This window comes from Adiantum capillus-veneris, chromosome 5 (assembly GCF_014529385.1).
Source record: "Adiantum capillus-veneris isolate H3 chromosome 5, ASM1452938v2, whole genome shotgun sequence".
Taxonomy (NCBI): Eukaryota; Viridiplantae; Streptophyta; class Polypodiopsida; order Polypodiales; family Pteridaceae; genus Adiantum; species Adiantum capillus-veneris.
Genome location: NC_140935.1, coordinates 118,993,662 through 119,014,016, shown reverse-complemented (window position 1 = coordinate 119,014,016; position 20,355 = coordinate 118,993,662). Strand labels below are relative to the sequence as shown.

The window sequence follows — 20,355 nt, the reverse complement described above, 5'->3', positions numbered from 1 at the left end:
CAGGAGTACTGGGTATGAAGGATCTCAAAGAACTTAAAATTGTCAATGTGAAAGTTAAAAAAAGCATAGAGATTTTTACACAGGCAATGATGAGCAAATAGCACCATGTCGAACTTGCTCACAGCATCAAGATGAAGAAGGCCACAACGTCGAAACACTTTAAAGAGCTCACATTGATGTTGGTATCGACAAATTTGATGCAAGTCGATTCTCCATCTCTCCCCTTGATAAGCAGCGAGTCCTGTGACCTCTCAAATAGAAATTATGGAGGATCAAAGTTCCATGACTCACATGAAAGCAAAGGGGGGAAGGGGAGGGTGGAAGACCACAAGCAAAGAGAGGAGAGAGAGGCGATAGATAAATGCAGAGTACAAAATAACTTCTCTTTCATTGATAAAAATGAACATATACATTGATGATCACATTTAACCACTACCTAAATTGATGACGATCACACCGGCTAACCACTCCAACATGTGGATGTCACGCATGGCTTTGGACCTTATTCTTATATAGACTCAGAGACCTCTTGCCAACAGAGATTATTGAAATTAAACTTTTCATGGGCTTCGAGCTTCATCAATTATTGAGTCGCACCGTCCAGAAGCCTACGAAAAATTTAGATGTTCTCTCATTTGGCTTGACTTCAAATCAACACAAATTTAGCTTACAAAGCACACAAAGTTTCGAGCTTGGCCAATAGGAACTGCTTAAAGGCCTCTCCTGCTCTATTGGTGGGTTGGAAGGAGCTTTGTCCCAAATGAGAAGGGAAGGTAGGTTTGAGTGTGTTTGGCAACTACCCAATGATGTTTGATTCCATCCATGTTTGAGGACTAGGGCTGTGGATGAGGGGGTAGCATCGTTAGAACAATCCCGGGAAACCTCAAAAATCCAGAGTCTCTGTTGAAAATTGCACCCGAGCATTCAACGACAAAAGGTGTTATATCACAACCAAACACAAATGCTATGCTGCTCAAAAAACAGTTTGCTGGTTATGCTGAACAAATATGTCTTTCTGATTGTCAAAACAGATCCCTGCAAGAAAACAAATGCTAATCTGCTGGCATTTTGCACAAAACTAGTCAAATCTGTAGCAGGTGGAAGAATAATCCCAGCCACCGAACATACACCCTATCCCCTTTTTGAACTCGTACAAGGTCATGAGACCAAAAGTTGAACCAATCTGTTGCTTTTACAAAAACGTCTTGTATGTAGTCACATGCATAGCTTACTAGGCGTGTCTACATACATGATGTGCTAAGGGCAAAACTGTGATACAAAACTTCAATCTCTCTCTCTCTCTCTCTCTCTCTCTCTCTCTCTCTCTCTCTCTCCATGAGGCACAACCGACCCACCGCCGCCCCCCCGCCCCAGGGAACGGAACCAAGCAAATTTTGAATGGCCCAACTTTTCCTGTGCTTCCAACACCCTTTGTAACCTCATGTTTGGAAACAGCTTTCTTCTTCCAAAACTGAGCACTCCTTCCCCATAACACCTGATTCATTAATTTAGCCCTGTGCATCAAGTCCTCCAAACTCATGGTAGCTCAATACAAGATGATGTGCTGATGGAAGACTTGGGAGGGTATACAAGCAAAGAATAACTGAGTTGCATCCAGTCTGCAATAAATCTAATATGGGATCAAATTGTGAAGGACCACCCCATTCCGAGCATGAGGATTCCTTCCCCATCTCCCCAACCGAGGTTCCTGCACACATCAGCGCATTAACAGAAGGGAAGGACAAGTATATGAAGCCCCTCACAAAAAATCAAGCATACCTGGCCAACCCCAGCAATCAAGAACCGCCCGGATTTTGCAAAAGCTATAGAATTCACAAATCCTTTCTGCACAAGCAATCAACAAGTGTGAAAAATACATGTCATCAAGTTTTAACAACCCAAAGAGATGCCTTCAAATAAGAACAGCCTGACAATATCTGAGTATCACAGTCACGAATACAATATGCCCCAAAACATGTATGAATTACCGTTGGTAACATATGTAGCATCTGAAGATTTCTGTTATCTTCTTCAACAGCCCAAAGACAAATTTGCCCATCACCAGCACCTGATGCTACAAGATCACTTCCTCGGCATACTGCAATTGCTCCAACCCAAGCCTCCACTCCAATGTTTCTTTGCAAAGAGACACTGGGTCCTGCGTCATGATTTGCATTGCCATTACCTGCAAAAAAGGTACTTGACCTAAGTATCCTCAAAACAGAGTCACCAGAGTTAGACAAGCCATACCGTAGCATTCCTCCCTATCAGCCTGGTTGCTGCCACATATGTCAGAGTTGCTGTTGGCAATAGGCCCTCCCTCTTTTTGCCGGATGACACCATGCACATTCCTCATAAGAGCTAAAGGTTTCTTTTTCATTACATTCCATAGTGCCACACATCCATCATCTGATCCAGAAAGAAACTCCGTGTTGGTAAGAAAACAGCAGCATTCCATTGATGCTGCATGGCCTCTGAATACTAACTGGGTCTCATCTGGAATCTGCAACAACAACAAGGTTGAACAAAATCGAAACATTAATTAACCCAGCCTCAAGATGTCTAGCATTCCTTGAAACCATGCAGATCAAAACTAGTGTACCATTCGTCAAGAAGGAAAACTCTCATTACATGTAGACAATGCAATCACTTCCAGTGAATGATATGACGGAATCTGCAAAGCTTCAGAGCACTTTATCACTTCAAAGTTCAAACAACTTGAAACAACTGAATGGGAACAGAGAGTGGAGGTGGAAAGATGTCGGAGAGGGATGCCACTATAGGCACTGAACTGCCACTGTCACAGCACCCTGGACGGGTATTTGTTTATTGATTTGGTTCAACAGGTACAAATGCCGGAAGGCCAGAATCCAGATGCAAGTGCTCAAGCAATCACATGAGGAAATCTCCACAAACTTTGTGTGTCTGTGGGCCTGAGCCAGGGGCAATTTTATAGCCACAGAGACCCCTCAGCAGACTCCCAAAAAACAGGGGCGCCCCAAAAACAGCCTCCCCAGTCTCTGCTTTTTACAGCGCTGGCCAAAACTAGTTTCCACCCTTTTTTACTAGCACTGGCTTTCTTTTAGGAAGTTATTTTTTGAAAAGCTTCTTCAGTTCTAGACAGAGTCTCTGCATATGTTCGGGAGAGAAACTACAGAAGATTCTAGGAGAAATCTCTTCTTAAAAAGAGAAATCTGCAGATTTTTAGAGGGAGCCTCAAATTCAGGTTTAGCGAGAGAAAACCAGCTCTCCAAAAAGAGGAGACAGAATCTAGAGAGAAAATATGTGCGCGGTGTCATGGAACAGGCACCACGTGCCAACGGAAAAGAACAAACTGAACAACTTTAAGCACTTCAAATAACATATGAACAGAAAATGATGCACGACACGAGACGGGGAGTGGCGGAGTTCCACCCCAAGAGAGAACTGGCCCCAAACCTTGGCGCCCCTTTCGGTATTTCTTTATATTACTTGAACTCGGTACAATGCCGGTACTCACGCCTTGCACCTTCTCGAGGAAGCATGCCAGAGAATGAGCCCTTGGTTCATATTTAAAGGCCTTTGGCCTATGAGAAGCAATTTACATGAAAAGCTATAAACTCAAAAGCATCTGGTCCAAAAGCAGATGCCCAAAAGCTGCCAGCACAAAAGCAAAAAATGCATACAGCTCTGCCACGTCAACAGTCAACGTAAAATGCAAAAATCCATACAGCTATGCCACTTCACCATGTCAACGCAAAATCCAAAAATCCATACAGCTTTGTCAGCCCAAATTCCGGGACTCCATACTACTGCCACGTCATCACAGCCACGCAATTGAGTGTGCACGTGTGGGTTTGCTTTAATTTAATGTCTTTGAGTCACTTGGGCCCCATCGGACAGGGTCCCATAAGTTGGCGGGAACTTCTCTTTAAAAATAGGCCTCTCGGCAAGACTTTGCAAGTTGGTAAAACTTTTTATGTTGCTTCTGCTTCTTCACTAAGGGTTTAGGCCCCTCCGTCGGGATGTGAAGGTTGGCTCCATTCTTCAATGACTTGACACGTCCGCAGTTTGTGACGTCCCCCCTTCTTGAGCGAAAATAATCGTTCGTGATTGTAGCATATCTGCAAAACAACTCAAGTTAGCTCAAAAATTTCCGAGGGACAATCAGTTTTCTCATTCCAAATCGGAGCTCTTTATTTCATAGGTCGTTAACTTCTTAGAAGAATCTATCCAATAAGGAGTCTCATTTCAGATTGGAGCTCTTGATATCCTGGGTCGTTGGTTTCCCATAAGTGTCGCATCCAATAAGGAGTCTCATTCCAGATAGGAACTCTTGATATCCTCGGTTGTTGATTTCCCAGAGATATCTCATCCACTAAGGGATATTCAGAGGTTGGCACATCACAGTGCAACACAAATGCTCACATATGCATGTTACAAGACATAGAAACATAAAGCCGCTAGATATAGAGGCCTTTTACAACCAAACGCCCCCCAGACCGCAGCCTGCATCGTTTGGAGGTGCTGAGAGTAACCACAGCTCAGACTTCTTAATACTCCCCCCGTAAAATAACCATCCAGAACCGGGCCATGAGTAACAGCAACAATACTCCCCCCGTAAATAACCACAAGGGTCCATGCCATGAGTAAAAACAACACTTTTCAAACATTCAATACTCCCCCCGCAAATAATCACAAGGGTTTGGGCCATGGGTATGAGCAAGCATTCTCAAACATCAATACTCCACTCGGTAGTAGAATCACCAACCATTGAAACCAATATTGAAACCAAAGTCAGATAGTTCAAATCAGCACCAAGATAGGTTTAAACAGACACCATCCATTTCAAACAAATTCCAAACAGGATCACCAAACAAGTTTAGAAACAGAAATCAAACTTAAAAAGAAATCTCGACATCGAGCTCGAAAAGTTGACTGACTTTCCATCCTAAAACCTACACCAAAAACTAGGGTTAGGTTCCATCCATAAAGTCGTAGCCGACCATAGCATGGTCCATCAGCTCTTGGACGGAGAGTGTTTTCTTCTGGCGGCAATGGTAGTCCCAAGACATAGCAATCACACAAACCTCCAAGGTTACCAACTAAAGAAGAGACACCTACTGAGAGATGTCAAGAATTTCAAGTTATAATCTGCTAGGGTTCCATGGCAAGCATTTCAAGAAATCCCACTCTACCAGAAGTTACACTTCGAAGGAAGATGTCAGAAACCATATAACTTCGGGCAATTTTTTTCTAAAAAGTCAATGCTCATTGCTAATTACAACTTATCCCCCTCCCTCACATTGTACATGCTCTCTCTCTCTCTCTCTCTCTCTCTCTCTCTCTCTCTCTCTCTCTCTCTCTCTCTCTCTCTCTCTCTCTCTCTCTCTCTCTCTCTCTCTCTCTCTCTCTCTCTCTCTCTCTCAGAAATCCAATGCGTCTAAAAAGCAAGGAAACAAGGAAAATGGGCAGTTTACAGAGGAGGAAAAACTATTATCTGAGACTTCAAGACCATACCCCCCTTGTAAAAGTCTTGGACTTGACACATGCACACATCTAGTCACATTATGTTTTTTGAAAATGGGCAGTTTACAGAGGAGGAAAAACTATTATCAGAGACTTCAAGACCATACCCCCCTTGTCAAAGTCTTGGACTTGACACATGCACACATCTAGTCACATTATGTTTTTTGATGATACGCAAAGTAGATTGTAATCAAAGATGTATCCGATTTGTCCTATAGGCCAGCTTTGGCCTCAACAAGGACATTAATAGAACTTTCTTTCCTTCTCTCTCTTTCTTCTTCCTTGCCACCATTACGCATAATGCTTGTCACGTGACACATCAAACCCTATGTGTCCGTGGACAAGCTACAGCACGACAAGGGTTCAGTTAGTCCAGTCAGTCTAGATAGTCTAGATTTAGAAGTGATCTGGCAATTTTTGTGAGTCTATTTGTAGACCGTGCATGCCCAGTCACTTAGTGTAGAGGCATATCCTCTGGTTGCACACAGCATGATCATAAGCATTCCCATCAGAATCAATCAAGGGAATTTTCCAATGTATTTTTCCTATTTTTGACATTTCTCACTTATTATTTTTAAGTGACTTTTGTTGGAAAGTAGGTAGGCCAATTTTGCTAAGTTTGTATATAAGCAAACTAGAGCTAGCACTATTTGGCAGAAGAGGCAACAGGAGCCAAGCTCAGCAGGCAACTTCTTAACAAGACCACTTGGTGGATTTCCTCCAAGCACAGAAGAACCATTCCCCTTCCACTAGCGTTTTGGAAAGCATCACAGCCTGCCGTTTTTGCATCATCACACCATCGCCAGCAGGTCCCAAGCATAGCATTTTTGCATCAGCATCATCGCCACCAAAGCCCAGTTTCTAGCGTTTTTGACAAGGCATTAGCTAGCGTTTTTGGAAAGCCTTCAACCCTAGTGTTTTCTAAAGATCCAGCGTTTGCAGATTGCGGCCTTTGCAGTCTTCAGCCTAGCGACTTTCAGTAGTAGAAAGACCAACAAGATCCAGCCCTAAGAGGTAGCAGATTCAGCCAGAAAAGACCCTCAGTTTTTAGCCCTAAACCTGCAGATTTTCAGCGACAAAGACCCACAGAAAACAGCCCCCAAATCAGCGTTTTTGGACTAGTCGCAGATTTCAGCCCATAGCGTTTTTGGACAGCAGTAGAAAGATTGCAGATTTCAGCTCTTAAGTCGACCTCGTCATCCCCGTCGTCATCGTCGACATAGCCTAGACTTGCATCAGTCTCATGCATACAATTTGTACAAGATTGTGCAATCATAAGTAGACCACTCTCGCCAACGAGAGTGGGGCCTTCGGAGGAGGGTTTTACAACGTCTCTGGTGTCGTATCTCTCTTCTCTCTCTATCTCTCAGTCTCATACACTTGCACGCACACAGTCCATTCACTTTGTTTGTGTCCATTGCACTCTCTCACTAAAGGAACGGAAGGCTCTCCCTTCCGTAAGTAAAAGGAACCTTGAGCACAGTTCAGAGCACTCATCTTGAGCAAAGCGCAAACATCCATTCCGATGCACCTAACATTGGTATCAGAGTTTTGGCAGTGTTCTGTATCACTCAAGGAAAGAACTACAAGAATCACAAGAATTTTTTTGCTTGTTGCGATCGCACGAACCCAAGTTCGCTTGGACGTGTTGATTCCTAGTCGTGTTTTTGAAGAGTGACAGGAATCCCAGGAAAGAAGGGCTTGTCCAGCCTCCCCTTGTGTCTCTTTTCACTCATTGAGAGCGGACCGTGCACTTAGCGGCCGGCCACCGGACGTGAGGTGGGAAAAAGCAACCTTGGTGTGAGCGTAAGGCCGCCAAGGGGTGCGCCCGCGGAAAAGAGTAGAACTCGGGTGAAGAGAAGATCCTTCTCAAACACGGTTTGCAAGCGAAAGAAAACCTCAAGAACCTCAAGAACCAAGACCCCCAAGAACCCAAGTTCCTCGTAAACTTAAGAACCCAAGACCCTCAAGGACCCAAGTTTCTCGTGAACTTAAGCACCCAGGACCCCAAGACACCCACAAGAACCCACGACTTCAGTGGATGGTCATCACTCGAAGCGGAATGCATACTTCGCTTGGAGGTGATGAGCATGAGAGAGGCGAAGAAGAATTTTCCCCACCAAGAGGTTTTTCCGACCCTCCCCCTTCCCCATCTACGTCAAGGATTGCGCTAACTCCTATGGAGGAGTTGGACCAAGAAAGAGAAGCAGAAAGAAAGGCCTACGAAGAAGAAATGGCAGCCATAGATCGTGACTACGAAGAAGAAGTGGCAGCCATAGAACGTAAGTACGACTTGGAAGAAAAAGAAAGTTGATAGCGAGACCAAAGCAAGAATGCAAGAGATGTTGCGACTCTTTTCTCAACTTCAGGCACAAATGCAAGAGATTCGGGAAAAGGAGACTCTCTCAGTCTCTTCTTCTCCAAAGCATGACACACAAGATTTGCATGATTATCAGAAGCATGATGATTTGATTGACAATGATAAGCATGATGATTTCGATGATAATGATGAGCATGATGATTTGCATGATCAAGATGTGATTTCTCACAAGTATGATGAGTTGCATTAAGAAGATGTGATTGTTCACAAGAAGGATGATGTGTTAGTTGATACTTTTTCTGGCGAAGCTAACCTCATTGTAGATTCGATCAATCACGAAGAACCGATCTTGGCTTTCGAGTCGAGGTCCAAAGAACCCCCACAGGACGATTCGATCATTCAGGAAGAACCGATCTTGGCTCTCGAGCCTAGGTCCAAAGAACCCTTACAGGAAGTATTATGTGTTCGCATGATTGATACACACGCATTGTTCGAGTGTTTCATTCGTGATCGTTTCCTGTATTTTAGTCAGCGTCTTTATGTGATCCCTTTTACGAGGCATGACATATTGTACGTTGAGCACCTTTCACTCATGAATGAGCACAAATATATGCGGATTTTTCATGAAAAGCTGAAAAGTATGCATTCAAGGAAGTCACATTCCCCGTTTCTTCCTTGGCATGACACAGTTCTAGAAAGAGCACATGAGAGTATGAGCACCAAGCATAGGCATTTCCATTGGGAATTGCCACAAGTGATTGCTTTAAATCAAAAGAGAAAGATTCGATCTCATTGTTCGCGTGTGTGTGGTGAATGGTTTGGCATTCCGTCTATTGGTTCATCTACATTGCATGCACAGTCTTTGAGGAAGACAAGATTTTTTTCAGTCACTTTACATGGAATAGGTATGTTCATGGTTTTGTGTTGGAAATGGTTTCAGGAATTTTCAGCCATGGAGATTCTTGAAGAAGAAAGAAGCATGACTCTAGACATAGTGCAAGGAAGGAAAGAAACTCAGAAGACTTTGAGTCGCTTTCGGCCCGGCCCATAGAAGCAAGCGTTGTAGACCTTTATAAAGTTCAAGTATCGCACGACCCACACATCAGAGTGGGCCGGCGAAAAGTCCTTTCCAGGATTCCAGACCCAGTTTGCGATCTCCCTCGACGCCATACAGTTCGATACCAGTACCTCACTTTGAAAAGGAGGAGATGTACGTGACACATTGTCACCAGCATGTGACTACTATCTATCCTTTTTGTTGATTTCTTTCTTATTATTTAGTTACTTTCACTTTTTGGAAACACCCCTCAGGAAATCTAACTGCCCTGCATTGCATAGCTAGTGTGGAACTGTCCAAAGGGAGTCTAGGCCTGAGGGCAAGAGAGCACTAAGGTTGGACAAGGACTATGGTTAGCCAAACTGGGGTCATTGACTAGCCAAAGTGGAATCCTTTGCTACAGAGGCTACATTTCAGTTATGGGTGTGGCTGCAGTGTACAAAGGGGGTCAGATGACCTAGAAAGATACAATGGCAGCATCTCCTAAAATTTAGGGAACTGCTATTTTGGCCCGTGGGACCTGAAAATGTCTTCGCGTCATTACGTGCAGTTTGACATGGGGATCATTTTGTTACTCTGTGGCCAAGTCAATAGAGGCTCCAGGTGAGATATTTTTAGACCCGAGGGTCTAAAGCGGGAAAACGCACAAATGAGTCACACTTGGCACTACTTATAGAGAAGGCAAAAACGTGATTTTCAGCTGTGAGCTCATTTTCAAGTTTCCTATCACAGGTTAAGAGCTATGGAGTGCTTGCTTTCCCTCCTATGTACAGTGCGGTGCCAGGAGTGATGCCCTGCACGCTACGCACTGCCCTCTCTCTCCCCTATGGCAGTATGTTATGCCCCTCTAGTGGGCTTTTCAATTGACCAATGTACAGTTGTGTGGGTTCATGCGCGATTGCCGAGGCAAGAGCCTCTTGCACAGGTATTGGATTAGCTAGCGGCTAATCCCCCACAGGTATAGGTGCATTCGGAGAGGTTTCACGCCAGAAATCTCGTCCGATTCAAAGGACAAGTAGCCCTACAGGTGCGGGAGCTCGAGGACTTGCTACGGATGCGACCGGCACGCGAAAGGGAGCCCGAAACAGTAAATTACAGCCTGCTGTGTATTTTTGCAGGTTTAGGATTTTGGCCCTAAATGGTCCCTCATACCCCCAAGAGGTTCGGGGACACGAGGGGACCGCTGTACAGGTGATCTGGCGCATTTTCGGGGCTGAAAACAGAGAATTCAACGTGCTGCAGATTCTCGCCAGGTTTTGCAAAGTGCCCGTATGCGTCGGGAAGGTCATTCAATGCGTGGGAATACTGGCTGTGAAGGGTCCTAGTACAGTTATGCTGCCGAAATTGGGCCGGAACAATTGAAATTCAGCCAAGTTTGTGCGGGGCAGCTTGTAGGGAACCACAACGTTTATTCCCTCTTTTGAACAATAAAGAAATACCGAAAGGGGCGCCTAAGTTAGGGGCCAATTTGGTGTCGGTCTTCTCATACAGGTGCATTCTAGCATCCTGTATCCCTTTCCCCCGTGTTGTGTCTTGAAAGTACAGGTAGAATAGACGACTAATAATGGGTGAAAGCTAAATCAAGGTTTGAAGTAAAGTCTACCGCCCTTTTTGAAAGTACAGGCCGGTTTCATGGTTCCATTGCCGGGATTAAATCACTTTTTCCCATAGAAGTGAGCCTTGGTCAGTTTGGACATTTTTTACTTATTATTTTTAAGTCGCTCTTGTTGGAAAGTGGGTAGGAAAATTTTGCTAAGTTTGTATATAAGCAAACTAGAGCTAGCACTATTTGGCAGAAGAGGCAACGGGAGCCAAGCTTAGTAGGCAACTTCTCAACAAGACCACTTGGTGGATTTCCTCCAAGCACAGAAGAACCATCCCCCTTCCACTAGCGTTTTGGAAAGCATCACAGCCTGACGTTTTTGCATCATCACACCATCGCCAGCAGGTCCCAAGCATAGCGTTTTTGTATCAACATCATCGCCACCAAAGCCCAGCTTCTAGCGTTTTTGACAAGGCATCAGCTAGCGTTTTTGGGAAGCCTTCAACCTTAGCGTTTTCTGAAGATCCAGCGTTTGCAAATTGCGGCCTTTGCAGTCTTCAGCCTAGCGACTTTCAGCAGTAGAAAGACCAACAAGATCCAACCCTAAGAGGTAGAAGATTCAGCCCAGAAAGACCCTCAGTTTTCAGCCCTTAAGAACCTCTATTTTCAGCCCTAAACTTGCAGATTTTCAGCAACAAAGACCCATAGAAAACAGCCCCAAATCAGTGTTTTTGGACTAGTTGCAGATTTCAGCCCATAGCGTTTTTGGACAACAGTAGAAAGATTGCAGATTTCAGCCCTTAAGTCGACCTCGTCATCCTCACCGTCATCGTCGACATAGCCTAGACTTGCATCAGTCTCATGCATACAATTTGTACCAGATTGTGCGATCATAAGTAGACCACTCTCGCCGACGAGAGTGGGGCCTTCGGAGGAGGATTTTACAACGTCTCTGGTGTTGTATCTCTCTTCTCTCTCTATCTCTCAATCTCATATCCTTGCACACACAATGTCCATTCACTTTGTTTGTGTCCATTGCACTCTCTCACTAAAGGAACAGAAGGCTCTCCCTTCTGTAAGTAAAAGGAACCTTGAGCACAATTCGGAGCACTCATCTTGAGCAAGGCACAAACATCCATTCCGCTGCACCTAACAATGCTCCTCCTGTCTCCCTCCTTTCCTCTAGCTCAAGATTCAAGGGCCTCAAGGCTGTAACTCCGTAGAAGCATACTGTTACAAACTGCTGACGTATAAAAGCCTAAAGAATGGAGCCAACTTACAGATGTGGCCGAGGGGCCTAAACCCTAAGAAGAACAAGTAACAGAAGAAGTGTCACAAAGTGATGACGTGGTTGCCCGAGAGCAAAAACCCTAACCCTAATTTCTGTCAAAAACCCTAACTGTTGAAACCCTAATTCTGGAAACCCTAACCCTAATTCTGAAAACCCTAACCCTAATTCCTCTTCACAAGGTCAACAGACACATGAAGTGGGTGAGTCTTCAAGACCACCACAGACAGATGATGATATATTCAGGACCCAGTTGGCTACTGCTGTGGCTATGTTCACACAAGTAATGCAAAACCCGAGGTTTTTATCCTTTCTACAACCTCCTCTTCCGTCTCAGCAAGTTGGGTCACTGGATCGTATTCAGAAGCCTGTTAAGGCTCAAGCACAAGTGATTCATACTGCACAGTCAATGGAAACACCTGTACACTTGACGAAGAACATGCAGTCTCCACAACCTGTGCCTAAGGTGCAAGAACAGGTGGCTGAGATGCCAGTCTTTCAAGCTGTACCAGTTCAGCCAGCCACTTTTCAACAGCCTATAGCTGGTTGTAATGGGCAGGGAAGCAACCTACAGGCTATGCAACAAGTCTTCCCACCACCTTCAGTACACCCTGGCTATTTTGAAGGTGGATCGGTATTCCAGAGCATGGCTGGTCATGCACCTGGAAATCAGTTTTACATGCCAGGAACAATGTTTGGGGGTGTTCAAACGATGATGTCTAACCCCATGTATGGTGTCACGGGCATGCTACCAGGGTTTCAAAGCACTCAGGGCCAATTTGGGATGCCTCCGGCAAATTTTGGTATGGCTGGAATTACAAATCAGCAGCCAAATATGACATTTCCAGGTCAACTTAATTGCGGTCAGGGAACACAAATGAACCCTAACACTGTTCCCATGTTTCAATCACTTCCATATGACAACTTAACGCCGCTAGAGAGGCCAACTCCGTACAAAGAAGGTGGCAAAGGTGTGACTTTCACGACCTTTACAGGGTTTGATGACAGGAAGAAGGCTCTCTCATTCCTCCAGCAGTTTGACAAGGCCTATGCAGGGGGAAACTTTACAGAGGCTTCAAAGGTCCGCAAGGCAGCCACTTTCTTGACAGGGAATGCGGGACAATGGTGGACAACTTTATTGCTTCAAGGGCAAGCTCCGTCCACATGGATTTACTTCAAGCAGATTTTTGCAGCAGCATGGTTATCTGATGACTTTGAAGCAGATGTCATGACAGATTGGCACCAGCTTAATGCTACCACTTGCAAGAATCTGGATGACTACAATCGGAAGTTTTGGAAAGCTCTACTTTCAGTAACTTCCTATAGGTTTGTGCCATTGACAGAACAGATTGAAAAATACTATTGTGGCCTACCCAAAGGATTGAGAAAGTACTGCACGAAGACTAAAGTCACTACTTTGACGCAGCTCATCGAGGTAGCAAACACTGGCAATGGTTTGCTCAAGGGAGAAGATTGTGAATTCAATACTGGCGTCAAGGAAGGATCAGCCAAGAAAAATTCAGCGAAGAAGCACGTTCCCAATGAGGCTCCAAAAGGGACTCAGGAGCCAGCCAACGCAGGGAAAGGCAAAGCTTCGGCTGAATCAGAAAAGGGACCAGCGAAGAAATGGAAAAGACGTTTTCCTCGCAAGTCGGAAGAGCAACAAAAGGTCCTGAGGTCAGAGAACAAATGCTTCATCTGTGAGCAGCCTGGCCACATTGCTTACAACTGTCCTACAAAGAAAAGGCCAGCTAATTCTGAAGACAAGGAGGACAGGAAAGGAAAGAAGCCCATGGCTGGTCTAGTGCCAGATATGGTGGGCGATAAGCCAAATTCAGATACAAGTGAGCTTTGCAGAGCATGGGGAAAGGTCAGGGATCAAACAGTGCTTATCTTCTTTGATCCAGGTGCCAAAGCCAACTTCATTTCCCCAGAATTGGCTTCCAAGTTGGGAATCAGACCTGAAGAGATGGGGTATACAACAGAGGCAAGTTTGGCATGTCCTGGCCATACAGAGGCTGTGACACCCATCATTGGAAAGTTGCACCTACATATCCAGTCCTATGTAGATGCTGAAGAATTTTACATCATGCCACTGGAAGGATGTGATGTGTTGTTAGGTATTCCTTGGTTATTTCGTGTACAAGGAATCATGGATGCCTACAATAAAAAGATCACTGTACAGAGCAGGGGAAAGACTCACATTCTGGATGTAAAGCTTAAAGGGGAGTCTATTCCCACTATATCAGCCTCTTGTATTACTTCTGTAATGAAAAAGCATCTTTCTACGTACTTGCTTTTTGCACGTGAAGTGTCAGATTGTGATGAATCAAATTTATCTGTGCTAGATAAAGAAAGGTAAATGTTTTTACAACAGTATAGTGACTGTTTTTCCGATTCATTACCGTCTCAATTACCGCCAGAGAGACCCGAGGACCATGCGATAGATTTGGTGCCAGGTAGTAGCCCACCAAATAAGCCTCCGTACAAGGTTAGTGCGGCTCAGCAGAAAGAGATAATGGGCCAAGTACAAGAGCTGTTAGAAAAGGGGCTGATTCAACCCAGTTCATCCCCATTCTGTTCTCCAGTGTTGTTGGTGCAGAAAAAGGATGGCTCATGTAACAGACTTGGACACTCCAAGTCAAGAATCAACCGCGACAGCACCAAATAACCACTTCAAAACAATTCACAGATCACAATAGATTTGCACTGGCCCGGCGGAGTTCCGTGCCTAGAGATATTGGCCCCAAAGACTAGCGCCCCTTTCGGTATTTCTTTTTATATTAATCAATCATCAAAGTACAAGAGAGCGGTTAGGGTTTCACTCTCAGACTCTGCGTCCAGATGCTCTCCGAAGTGAGGCCCTCACCACTAATTTAAAGGTTACAAGGGATGCCCAAACGCAGAGCCCCAAAAGCTTCAAATCAAAAGCAATTGCTCTCTCTCTAACAGAGAATCAAAACATGAAAGCAAAAGCATTCTCTCTCTCTTTCTCATTTAAGTAGAGACAAAGCGAAATTTGCGTCGCTCATCATTTTCCAAAAAAAAACAAAATTAATAATAATCCGCCTCCGCAATTTCCGAAAATTAGGGTTTGCAAGAATTTTAGGGTTTCTAGCAGAAATTAGGGTTTTTGTTGTCCGCCACGTCATCACTTTGTGACATACCCCACTCTTGAAAGCATTGTAATCGATCGCGATTACGCCTGCAAAACCGACAAAAGCCATAAACCGTCTTAGCAGACACTGACTGTTAGTACCTACGTACTAGGAACACACATCTAGCACATGTACAAAATCGACAGTCACATCACACGACATCACATGACATTCAACATTCATTCGGATCTTACACCATGATTTATCAGCAATGTAGCTAGCAATCACATCTAGGTCCAATCGGGACCTCATCGATGTCCGATTGACTAACCCCTATTGCAACCATGTCCATTCGAGATCAATCAGACCAACATGCTGCAGTCATTTCGTCTATCAGTTCCTGCACTCACAAGAAGTCAAGAACAAATCAGTATCATAATCAGGAATTCCATTTCATAAAGTCATCCAGCAGTATACTGTCAGCTCTCAGTATCCCTGAAGCTCAAAGAGACATGAGTGACTTTAGTATCAAAATCGAGACATCTGTTGACAAGGGAGCGGAGTGACTCCCCTCTTGTGCATCCCACTGCACCAGATCTCCGGCCAAGCTGAATTCCGGGTTCTGTTTGGAGTAGACTATGCTAAACCAAAACATCGAGGTAAAGTTTCACAATCCGAGGAGTATCTGCTAGGTCCTCCTCCTCCATCCACTTCGCATCAAATGCAGGAAAGTTCTTGAACTTAACCAAGAACCGCCTTCGGACTTTACCTTTCTTCGTATCATTATGTGCCAAAATCTGTTCAGAAACAAGGATCTCCTCGTTTTCTTCCACTTTGGGTTGCTCATCAGGCTCCCCATCATCAGGCACATCATCCTTAACAGGTTTCAAGAGACTCACATGCTATGCATTGTGAATCCTCCAAGTATCTGGCAGTTTCAATCGGAAGGAGACATCATTTATCTTGTCAGTGATCTGGAAAGGTCCGTAGTATCACATACTAAGCTTTGGAAAAAGCCTCTCCTTTCCCTTTTTCTTTCTTAGGCGTGCCTTCTCAAAAGTAAGAGCACCCAATCATCCTCCTTCAGTTTCCAGTCGCGACGATGGCGATCCGCTGCCTTTTTCTGTCGTTCTTGAGACTTCTGCAAAGTCTCGCAAACCTTGGCAAAAGCCGTATCCAAGTCTCGCGAATATTCATCCGCTTCAAATTTCTAATCTTTCGTGCTCAGGAAGGATGGAACCTTCGCAGCACTTTCAACAATCTCACATGGCGTCTTCCCCGTCGAAGAGTGTATCGTGTTATTGTAGGCAAATTCCACCAAAGGTAAGTTCTTTTCCCATTGAGTCTTCTGATGCGAGATACAAGACTTCAATAAATCTAAAATCACTGAATTGGCAATCTCAGATTGCTCGTCAGTCTGCAAGTGGAACGATGACGAGAACTGCAATCGCGTGCCAATGTTCTCCCAAATTGCCTTCCAAAACAAACTCATAAATCTGGGGTCTCTGACGGAGACAATCGTCTCACGCGTGCCATGTAATCGGAAAATCATCGTGATCATTTTGTATTCTCGGGAGATCAAAAAAAATGAAATCCATTTCAATATTTTCCGAGGGGCGGGTGGGTATGGGTAAAGGCTGTAACAATCCCTGTGCCTTATGCTTGTCAAACTTGACCTTCTGGCATACCAAGCAACTGCGCACAAACTCTTCCACATCCTTCTTCAGTCTCCGCCAAAAGAAATCTCTCTCTACCCCTATCATGGTGGTAGCAATGCCGCAGTGACCCGTAAAAGGTGGACAGTGGCAATCAATCATAACCTTTTCCCTCAACGGCTGTGTAACACACAACATAGTCTTTTTCATCAAGTAGCCTTCCCGAAGGGAGTATCCAGCTATTGTCTCCCCATCCCGTATCCGTGTGAAAATATCTGCAAAATCTGTATCTGTGGCACACTGATCGACCATATCCTCGAAGCTCCTATGATGTATCGCGGAAATAGCCAGAACCAACGGTTTTCGAGACAAAGCATCTGCCACCACATTCTTCTGTCCCTGCACATGGACAATCTGGAAGTGGAACTATGACAAGATGTTCGTCCACCGCATCTGCTTTTCCGAAAGCTGCTTCTATGACAGGAAGTAGCGCAAACTCTGATGGTCTGTAAAGACAGTAAAATCCACTCCGAGTAGGTGATGTCGCCACTGAGTAAGAGCGTGGATAACTGCCAAAAGCTCTTTCCTATAGATCTGTGCTGTCATCTCCGGCCTAGAGAGCAAACGGCTCTCGTAAGCTATGACATGGCCTTCTTGCATCAAGATCGCACCCAGACTACGACCACAAGCATCACAAAATACTTCAAATGACTTCTGCAGGTCCGGCAAAGTCAAATCTGGTCCTGTAGTGAATTTCTCTTTTAATGTCCGAGAGGCAGTCACCTCTGTGGGTCCCCACGAAAAAGGTACTCCTTTTTGTGTCAAGGTATGCAAAGGGGAAGCAACCTCTGCAAACTTTCGTATGAACCGCCTGTAATACGAACACAGTCCCAAGAAGCTTCTAACTTCATGGACATTCCTCAAATCGGGCCAATCACGGATAGTCTCTATCTTGGCCGGATCCATTTGCACTCTTGCTGTGCCGCTGACACAATGTGTCCCAAAAAGTGTATCTCTGGTAGGAAAAATTCACTTTTCTTAGCATTAATCACTAATGTGTGATCTCGTAATGCCTGAAAGACTTGAAGCAGATGATCTCTGTGTTCTGCCTCATTCTTGGAGAAAACAATGATGTCGTCAAAGAAAGTGCCAGCAAATAGCCTGTACTCTCGAAAAATCCTGTCCATCATCCGGTTGAATGTCGCAGGAGCATTGGTTAAGCCAAAAGGCATCACCAAAAACTCAAATAACCCAAAAGTCGTCCAAAAAGCTGTCTTGTAGACATCTCCTGGCGCTATCCTGATCTGATGATATCCACTCTTCAAGTCAATCCTGCTAAAGCACGAGGATCCCTGTAATCTGTCGAGTATATCATCGATCCTAGGAATCGGAAATCTGTTCTTGATGGTGATTTCGTTGAGAGTGCTATAATCGATGCACATTCTCCAAGATCCGTCTTTCTTCAAAACCAACAACACTGGAGAGCAATACGGTGAAGTACTAGGCTGGACAAGACCCTTTTCCAAGAGGTCTTTCACTGAGTTCATAATCTTTTCATTCTGTACTCGGCTCACACGATAAGGTGGCCGATTCGGTGGCGTGCTTCCAGATATCAGATCAATGGTATGATCTTCAGGCCCTCTCAAAAGCAATCGGCATGAGTGTGGAGAAAAAATCTTGGTGTTCTTTTCTTCAGGTCAAAACATATTCAACCTTTATCCATTGTTCAGTTCTCCCAAAAGAATGAGTAAGAAAACTGAAGTTCTTCAAGTACAATCTCTAAGCCCTTCATTTATCAAAGTCGCTTTCTCGGCCCGATAGTCAACCACGGCATAGTTCTTGTGGTACCAAGGGATCCCGAGTAGAACGTCACTCGCGTGCCCTGAACACCCCTGTCATTGCAAACAAAGTTTACCAATGCTCGGTGTAATGGCAACATCCCATCCGGGTGCCAGTCAAACTACCTCCGCCTGTGGCGTCAGTCTGTCGAGCGTAGTTCCAAATCGAGCCGCCAATTCTAAGTGAAAAGAAGTTGGCCTTGGCTCCTTCAAAAGAGCTTCCTGATCCTTCACTTTGCCCCGAAAGCGGCAAAGTTTGTACTTTCATTCATTAGATTCGGTGCAGGTCCCACGCCATGTGATACAAGTTCTGCTTTTCTATCTGCCTTTTTTGCCACATTCCTCAGCTGCTCTCGAACTCTCAGACCTGTCGTCGTCTTTATCATTCTGTTCTTTTTGTGCCTTATCAGGGCACTTTGCGGAAATATGTCCATGTTCCCTGCATCCAAAGCACTTCCCCTCTCTGATGAAGCGAGCTCTCTCCTCAGGAGTAAGCTTGGGTAGTGCATCCTTTTTTTTTTTCTCTGGGTTGCGCTTTTTCATTCTACTTTCATTCCCAGAAGTCTGTTCGGCTCGTTGTGTCATGGCCTCATCTGTGGGGTAGGTCAGACTGCCAGAGTGAATGGCAAAGCCCCGCTTCGCATGACTCATCAACTCCTGAACAAAAGCTAACTTCTGTTCCAAGCAGTGATTTCGGATCTCTGTAGGTAGACCCAAGGTAAACCGCTCAATCTGTTCTCTGAACGAGATCTTCTTGAATGAAGAGGCGGGTAGAAAAGAGCTCCAGAATCTTTCACAATAAGAATTCATTGTATCGCTCTTGGTCATCCGGAGATGGTTCCAAGCAGCTCATATATCTCGCTCAAACTCTTGAGTCAACCAAGAAGAAATAAAAAGCCTCTTGAATTTCAGCCATGTAACTGGCACAGTCTTGCTTAATAGAAGCGTGGACCACCAAGTACGAGCATTCCCCTTAAAGTAAGAGACAGCTCTCCGAATCTTGGAGTGCTCTGAATAGCGTCCTCCCGCGAAAGCGATGTCAAACTGCTGTATAAAAGACAAAGCCTTGAAGCATCTGAGTATCCTGAAAAGTATCAAACTTGATCGAGTGGCCACCTTCCTTAAACTCTCGGACTTTCTTGCTTTTATCTTTGAGAAAGTCATACTCGTTGACTTTGTAAAAATTCTTCTTGTTCGCATAAAACTTTTCGTCATCGGAATCTGAGTTGTCTATAGACGAGTCCTCAGTAGAACTGTCAGTCTCTGGGCGAGATTTAACCTTCTTTGCCTTTCTCTTGCCCTTTCCAAAGCGTTGCTTCTTGCTTCGCTTTTTACCTTTTCTGTCTTCTTCGCTCGAATCCGAGGAGCTAGAAGAACTATCAGAAGAAGAAGAAGAAGAACTGGGTAGGTCTTCAAACTTAAAGCGCTTCTTCAATTTCTTTGCCTTGTCAAATGTCGACCGACGACCCAAATATCCCGGGAAGTCAGTGCCTTTCTTCTGCTTTTTGCCGTGCTTTTTGGCTTTCTTTTGCGTGTCAAAAAGCTGAGCAATCCGTGCATCAACCACGTTCTCCAGTTCCTGCTCCGTATATTTTCTTGGAGGCAGAAGGTTTCTTGAGAGCGGGTTTCGGGAGTGGTGTTGTGGTTCTCTGCCACTCCATCTGTACCTCTTTCAAAGAGGTCTGGTTCATATATTTTGCCATCTTCGGATCCTCGGCAAAATTGAGCATCATCTTTGTTGCATCGCCAATCAATTGACGACGCTCCATCTCTCTTTGCTCCGCCTGAGTAGGCCGAGGCGGGCCATACTCTCTGTCTGAATCTTCGTTGTGATCCCAGCCCGCATCTCCAGATGCACAGGGAGGCGACTGATCATTGCCTGAAGCCATAGGTGCCGCGGAAAAAAAAATCGGGGATCGGATTTCCCGTAGAAGAGAAATCGGCCGTGCTCTGATATCATTGTAACAGACTTGGACACTCCAAGTCAAGAATCAACCGCGACAGCACCAAATAACCACTTCAAAACAATTCACAGATCACAATAGATT

General features: G+C 44.8%; 1 protein-coding gene across 1 annotated transcript in view; it reads right to left on the bottom strand.

The window, feature by feature from the left end:
* Positions 1 to 1,036: 1,036 nt before the first annotated feature.
* Positions 1,037 to 20,355, bottom strand: part of LOC147457991 (U3 snoRNP-associated protein-like EMB2271) — a 93,539-nt gene continuing 74,220 nt past the window's right edge. Inside the window, exons 4-7 of the mRNA XM_086512747.1 lie at positions 2,251 to 2,503; positions 1,989 to 2,185; positions 1,780 to 1,845; positions 1,037 to 1,708 (exon numbers count right to left, since the gene is read on the bottom strand). Of these exons, the coding sequence (XP_086368873.1) occupies positions 1,631 to 1,708; positions 1,780 to 1,845; positions 1,989 to 2,185; positions 2,251 to 2,503 (594 nt within the window). The 3' untranslated portion in view covers positions 1,037 to 1,630. The remainder of the gene's footprint in view (positions 1,709 to 1,779; positions 1,846 to 1,988; positions 2,186 to 2,250; positions 2,504 to 20,355) is intronic.